The sequence below is a fragment of the Echinops telfairi genome, unplaced genomic scaffold (assembly GCF_000313985.2).
Source record: "Echinops telfairi isolate 266 unplaced genomic scaffold, ASM31398v2 ScPeMD7_7424;HRSCAF=8462, whole genome shotgun sequence".
Classification (NCBI taxonomy): Eukaryota; Metazoa; Chordata; class Mammalia; order Afrosoricida; family Tenrecidae; genus Echinops; species Echinops telfairi.
Window position 1 is genome coordinate 12,228,256 of NW_022111324.1, and position 7,773 is coordinate 12,236,028.

The 7,773-nt window shown below is 40.1% G+C and overlaps 1 protein-coding gene across 8 annotated transcripts in view; it reads left to right on the forward strand.

Annotated features, from left to right (window-relative positions):
- Positions 1-7,773, forward strand: part of DNM3 (dynamin 3) — a 731,348-nt gene that overhangs the window by 129,494 nt on the left and 594,081 nt on the right. For all 8 annotated transcript variants that reach the window (XM_045297842.1, XM_045297844.1, XM_045297841.1 and 5 more), the window contains exon 2: positions 7,115-7,188. In XM_045297842.1, the coding sequence (XP_045153777.1) occupies positions 7,115-7,188 (74 nt within the window). The remainder of the gene's footprint in view (positions 1-7,114; positions 7,189-7,773) is intronic.

A 7,773-nucleotide genomic window follows, 5' to 3' on the forward strand; every position in this document is an offset into this window, starting at 1 on the left:
ATCATCAAAAATTTCATTTTGCTTGGATCCAAAATCCATGCTCGAGACATGATGTCCCCTTGGTAGAGCATACTGTGACAGAGGACAATACTGGGGACACACGACAAGGAGGGAGTATAGTGGGGCGAACCAAGAAGGGAACATTACAGGTCAGCAACGGGAGCAAAGCCAAGATACAAAGCCCACGAGGAGTCCCCAAAATAGACTTCAGGCTAGGAGTGGCAGTTTTCGAATCCCCCCAGGACTGGTGGGGAGATAGTCATAGAGGTCAGCGCACAGACCTGGAATTACGTATGCTTTTTCTGTCCCCCCCCCCTCTTTTTATTCAATCTATTCTTTTCTTTTTGTTTTGTCTCTGTTATTGTTGTTTTGCCTATATATATATATATGTGTTAGTCTGGGTACATTAGAGAAACAAATCCACAGAAACTCATATGCAAAAGAGAGAGTTTATATAAAGGGTAAGTGCACATCAAGAAAACATCCCAACTCAGTGCTGTCCAAGCCCACAAATCCAACATGAGTCCATGTGTCCGACACCAATCCACAAAGTCTTCCTCCATCTCACAAAACACAAGCAATGACACCGACTGCAGGAGGAAAGCCGAATCAGTGAACGTGTAAGCATCTCAGCTTTGGCAGGGGTCTCCACATGGGTACTCCAGCACCCAAGGCTGCATCGGGTTAGGTCCATGTGGATTCTCCTGAGGGATGTCTTGCAGGAAGTGAGCCTTGCCAGTAGAAGCAGGGAACTGGCTAAGGCAGCTGCATCCTGGTCCAACCATCAAAAAGCAAGAGACCCAAGAACTAGAAAGGTGAGGCTCACTGAGCCATTTATCTCTCCGCCCTTCACATGTGTCTATCGGCCAGGTTGGCAAAATAAACTTTTAACTATTTCAATCTATCCCTTGCCAACTTGGCATCAGTACATAATTCTTTTGCCTCACAATTGCAATTAAGTAACACCTACACCTTAATCCTATAATCCTGTGAATATGTTCCCCCACCTAGGAAAGTTTGTAAACTAACCACTTTATGACTTTATCTCCCAATCTTGGGTATCCAATTTACTATATAAGATAGGCATGGGAAGCAAGCCTGAGGAGAGAGGAATGAGACTGAAGGTTCCAGAGGAGTTTGGGGGGAGGAGGAGGCAGGGGAAAGGAGTAGTGAGCAAACAACCCCATAGACAGGGGAACAACTAGGGAATTAAAAGCAACAATAAGGAGGACGTAGAGATCCTGGTGGTGCCGAAGCAGTAGCAATTTAGCTGAGAGGAATTACTAAGAGACAGAAGAAGGGTGAACATGATGGTGGGGTAGGAGGAAGATAAAAGGAAACAGAGGAAAGATCTAGGAAGCAAAGCTAAGGATAGAGGTATAAACATAGGTGTGCACTTATGTAAATATATTAATTTATCAAAATAGAAGTATTGGCCTATGTACATATATTTATATGGCAATACATTGAGGAAGTAGATGGACTTTGGGCCTCTGCTCAAGCCCTCCTTCAACACAAGAACACTTTTTGTTCTAACAACTTTGCATTCTGTGATGCTCACCCTCCCGACACGATTGCTGAAGACAAAATGGGTGCACAAGCAAATGTGGTGAAGAAAGCTGATGGTGCCTGGCTATCAAAAGATATAGCATCTGGGGTCTTAAAGGCTTGAAGTTAAACAGGCAGCCATCTAGCAGAGAAGCAACAAGCTCGCATGGAAGAAGCACACCAACCTGTGTGATCATGAAGTGTCGACAGAATCAGGTAACAGGCATCAGAAGACCCAAAACAAACAAACAAACAAACAAACAAACAAACAAACAAACATATTATTGAGAACAAGCGGGGTTGGAGCAGAGATGCAAAACCCATCTATAGACAATGGAACACCCCCTTACAGTAGGGTCACAAGGAAGGCATGAGTCAACCAGGGCTCAGTATAGCACTGATGAAACACACAATATTCCTATGGTTCTTTGAGGCTTCCTCCATCCTACCCCCTCAACTATCATGACCCCAGTCATGCCTTTCAGTTCTGGCTGGACTAGAGCATGTACACTGGTACAGATAAGAGATCACGACACATGGATTCCAGGTCAGATAAAACCCTCAGGAAGAGAAATGGGAGTAGCAATACCAGGAGGATAGTGGGAAGGTGGGTGGAGGAGGTGAGGAAGGGGGAACTGACCGCAATGATTGATACATAACCACCACCCCCAGGGGGATGAACAACAGAAACATGGGTGAAGGGAGACAGAATTTAGTGTAAAATATGAAAACAGTATTAATTTATAATTTATGAAGGGGTCATGAGAGTGTGTGTGGGGGAAGAGGATCTGATATCAAGGGCTCAAATAGAAAGTAAATATTTAGAAATGATGATGGCAACATATGTACAAATATGCTTGGTGCAATTGATGTATGGATTGTTATAAGAGGTGTAAGAGCCCCCAATATAATTAATTTTTTTTAAAAAGAAAGAGCGTTATATCAAGCACTAAATATATAAATCAAGAAAATGTCTGAGCCCAGTCCAACTTAAGTCCATAAGTCCAATACTAATCCATAAGTCCTTTTTCAGACTTACACAGCCAGTGCAATGCTACAGCATGCAGGAAGATCACAGGCAGGGTCATGTGGGTCTAAAGTTGGTGGAAACATGGCAAGGCACCAGCAACTCTCAGGGTGGCCACCAGAGTTCCAGCAAGCAAAAAGGCAGAGTGGCAGAGTGAGAAGGAGATGCCCAGGGTCCTCCTTATGAGAAGGCCACACCCCTAAAGAAGCACCATCAGGCTGGGACCCAATCGACAGGTTGGATTCCATTCCTTCACTTTCATATATCTCCAAGTTGACAAATTCATCAGACTACCGCAAGGAATATGGTGTACCTGACCCAAGCTTGACCTGACCCAAGGCATTTTCAGCTGCCTTATATTCGTGTGAAGGTCGGATAATGAGGAAGACTGAAGAAGAAGTGATGCATTTGAATTATGGTGTTGGAAGCACCCCAGAGTACCGCAAGCCCAAATACATTCGCCTTGGAAGAAATATAGCCTAGATGCTACTTAGAAGTGAGGATGGAGAGACTTCATCTCATGTGCCATTTGGACATGTCATCAGAAGAAATTAGTCCCTGGAAAAGGACATCATGCTTAGTAAAGTAGTGGCTCAGCGCAAAAGAAAGACTTAGGGAGATGGATTGACACAGTGGCTGCAAAAACAGGCTCAAACAGCAACAATTGAGAAGATGGCAGAAGACTGGATAGTGTTGTATTTTGTTGTGCAGGGGGTTGGGCTGCTATGAGGCACAACCACCTTGATGGCACCTCACAACAACGACATCAATATTCTTTGCTGCTTTTGTCTTTTGGAATTCCCATGCTTCTCAACATTATCCATAGTTGATTAGACTTATTAAAAGAATACCACATTGTGGCTACATTCAACAATAATAAAATAAATAGTAACTCTTATTTTTTGGTGTTTAGTAAAATGTACCTTTTTATTTGATCCATCTAACAATTTGGGCAATACTGTACTTAGAATTAAGGAACTCTGATAGTGTAATGGGCTATACCCTGAACCGTTAACCGTAAAGTCAGCAGTATGAGCTCAGCAGCTGTTCCACAGCAGAGAGATGAGGCTGTTACGCCTGTGAAGAGTTAAATTCTGTAAACCTAGGGCAGTTCTACCCTGCTAAAGGGTCACTATGAGTTTGAATCTACTCAGTGGCTGAGTGTGTGTGTGTGTGTGTGTGTGTGTGTGTGTGTGTGTGAGAGAGAGAGAGAGAGAGAGAGAGAGAGAAAGAGAGAGAGAGGAAGTTTAGACAGAAACTGAGACCTATTGAGTGGAACTAAAACTCAAAGCAAAATCCTCTGGTTCTCATTCATGACTCATACCTTAGCTCACACAGCTGAAAGTATTGGGCATTTAAAATTTTTTATTTTCCTAGAATATTACATATGATATGTCTTCAGAAATGCCAAAATAGCTATTCATTCTTCAGAAGATAAGAATTTCTTTCTAGTGCTTACTTCTAGTGCTTATCAGCCACTTTGGTGAAGTCAGGAGATTTTCAAACAGCAAAATTTGGTTATAGAATCTTTTGCATTTTGTGAAAGATATATGTATTGTGGGGGAGAAAAGGGAGAGCCAAACGGATATAATAAGTGTGAGTTAACAATAAGGGTTTGATATCTGAATCCATTTATTAGTCATAATGCTTTAATAAGTAGAGAAAAGAAGTTGATGTCTTTGTGGGCTTACTTTTTGGCCAAACACATAATAATTAGTTGCTATTTAAGATTCTGGTTAGGTTCTGTTGTGCTTTACTAATGTTCAAAGGGGTTGTTACTAAATGTACATGATAAATATAGGGGCATTAGGAAGAGTCGAAGCCTGTCCAAACATGAAGGTACTGAGGGACTGACCTTCCCTTACTTCTCTCCTGCTCTTTCTTCTCTTCCATTTTGTTTCCCCTTCTATTTGAAGGAGAGACTTCATTGACTCCCCATCAAAGGATACTTTTATGGCATTGAAGACAAGATATTACTCTGTGGCAGGGGTACACACTAGGACTTTGTTTGTGGTCCTCATAGCTTCTACAGAGTTTCTGCAACTTTTTACTCTGTGGAGTTCTGTTTAGTTGTATTATTTGCTTTGTCCTTCATGACTCTCACTTAAAAAAAAACTCTAAGCACAGAGTAATTATATTTATGTGTATTACATTTCAAATAATGATTGAAATAATCAAAGTAGAAAATAATCTGCTATACTTCCTGTAGAATATTGGGTGTTAAGCATATTTAATTTGTATTTTTTATCTTAGTTAAAAAAGTAATATGAGGGAGACTTCAAAAAATGTTTGTTGAAAAATTCCATTATCTTTGAATGTCCTTAAATATATACCAAAGCACTCAAACACACGTGTATGCCTGTATGCATCTTCTCTGAAGTAGACATTGCTGTTTGGTAAGTCGTGCTGAAGTCGCTTGTGACTTTCTGACTACTCTCGGTGACCCCATGTGTGCAGAATAGCACTGCTTTGCTGGAGGTTCAAGACCTTTGGAAGCACACTGACATACCTGTCTCTTGAGGCATTGCTGAGTGGGTGTGAAACACCAACCTTTTCACTGATAGTTTAGCACTAACTGTTAGTGCTAAAATTCCTATATGCATATCTTTAGATATATTCAAATAACCAGAGTAAAGGGAATCTCTCTTCTGAACTCCAGAGCAGTTTACCCTGCTCCCTTCTCTCATGGTTTCACACATGTGTTTGCCTTTAGGGCCCTTCGATTTGAACTCCTGGTGCCCACAGACCCTCGCTAGATGGTTCTCCACCACATTGTCCATCACAGCATCTCCACCTCACAGTTTAGCTTCTCAGGGAATCTTTTTCTTTTCTTAATGACTAAATAGTACTATGTAAATCAGGTGGTATTTTTCAGCACTAACAACTCACTGCCTTCGTGTTGATTCTGACTCACAGTGACCCTCTAGGATGGAGTAGAGCTGATGTATATAATTTCTGGGACTATAAATCTTTATGGGAGCAATCAGCAACATCCTGCTCCTGAGGAGTAACTGAGAGGTTTGAACTGTAGATCTTTTGATGAACGATTCAACGTTTAACTTTCTGTGCCACCTGGCCCCTTTCAAGCCTATAGTTTCACTATAGTTCGGTCACTGTAGACTCAAAACAAACTCTCTGCTGTTGGTTCATTCACACACACCGGAGCCACAGAAGACAGAGTTGAAGTGCTCCGGCGGGTTCTGTCCTAAATGATTCATAGCATTGGGAGATGAAGCATAAATCTGTTCATTCACTTCGGAGGCTGTTCAGTTTTATTTCTGCTCTCATAGAATATACACTGGCATTTGCAAAATACAGAATTGTTCATAGGGAAATTTTGCCTAAGGCTTTCTCTCTAACTCTTCTTTCTGAAGTATCACTGCTGCCATCTGCTTGGGTTTTATAACCTTGCTGGCCTTTGACGATTTCTTAAGCTGTTTATTGAAAATCCATCTGTGTTGAAGCTCTGTGCTGCCAGATTTCCTACATAACTTGCAGTTATTGCCCATTGAATAACAACACACCATTACTTCAGGCCAGTGATCCTCAGACCTTGGGGACAGGATGGATTCCTGGGGACATTGTGTAGACTACCTCCTCTGAGTGTTCTCAACATCTAGATTTACAATGAGTCCCGGACTTCTGACACTTTCTGCTCATCCTGGAACCACTCGCTGAGAAACACTGTAGTTGATTCAAAAATCCAACTACAGTGAATGGAATTCTATTACTTTAAAAAGAATTGTCCCTTTAAAAGTTGTCATTCCAAATGGGCTTGAAATTTGTTATAAGTTTATGAATTCTTCTTTGACACTGAAGAATAGGTAATGATTTATGTACATTGATATGCTGTTATGTGATGCTTTATTCACTGTTTCATTTATATTGCCCAATTAACATTCCATTTTAAGCAAGATATTTATCAAAAACTCTCATACACAACAACAATCTCTCATTTTTCATGAATGAGAACAAATATGAAACCTAAGCTGCATTTTTTTCCGCTTGCTATTAATTTTCTCAAACATAATACCTGCATTTAATCCCATTTTTTGTATAAAAAACCTTTTTTATTGAGGGGAGAAGAAGAAAAATTTCATGATATTAAAAAATACAGTGTACCTTTAATAATGGTTGGTAATTGATGTTGCTAATATTGACCTTATCAAAAAGTTTAAGGATTACTTTCAGTGTTTCATATTGTTTATTAATGTTATTAATTTTGATTTTCTGAAAAACTGAATGGGTACACACAAAAACATAATGGAAACTTTTATTAATTCTAGCTGAATGATTGAATGATGTATTCTAGTGAAGTCACTATATTTGTGCACATGAATTGATGTTTAATATAAAGGTGCCTACCATCTTCTTCAATTAAATAAATACATTTTTAAAAAATAAGATGTTAGTCTAGCATTGCTTGGATGAGTGATAAAATGAAAGTTTGAAAATTATGAGGATTTCTTGAAACTTGACATAAATTTATTTAGAATTCCTTAATGCCTGAATCTGTTCTTTTTTTTTTGTTTTTTTTAGGGACTTTCTCCCTCGAGGATCAGGCATCGTAACGAGACGGCCTCTTGTGCTGCAGCTGGTTACTTCCAAAGCAGGTAATGAATGAAGTGGCTTTGTATGGATGAACACATCTCATGCCACCTGTCCCCTCTGCTCCTGGGAGAGGGGTTGTAGCAACAGAAAGGTTTTTGTGGCCACACTCTGCTTTGGGCAGCTGCCTGCATTTCTCTCTAAAATTCCCTCCTCATTGCTTTGTAAATTCCGTTGATCATACTTGGAGCCAAGACTCATGTGCACATAGATTTTTTTTCCCCTTAGCATCTACTTCTTTCTGCTAGAAGAATATTTTCTCATTTTGCCCCATTTATATAATTTTACAATACTGCATTACTGCTACTAACCCTTTGGTAGACATTCTTTGTGTGTGTGTTATATGTATATGTTTGGGATATATATTTTTGATAATTAAATTCAAGATTTATCTCATGTATGTATACATATATGAGGGGGTGTTAAAAAGTTTATGGAAGGAAGTGGTGTTAACAAACCCAGGGATAAGGGAACAACAAGTGATCCAAATTGGTGGTGAGGTGGTTTGGGAGGCCTGGTAGGGCATGAGCAAAGGTAATGTAACAAAGAGGAATTGCTGAAACCCTGGTGGGGACTGAGCATGATAGTGG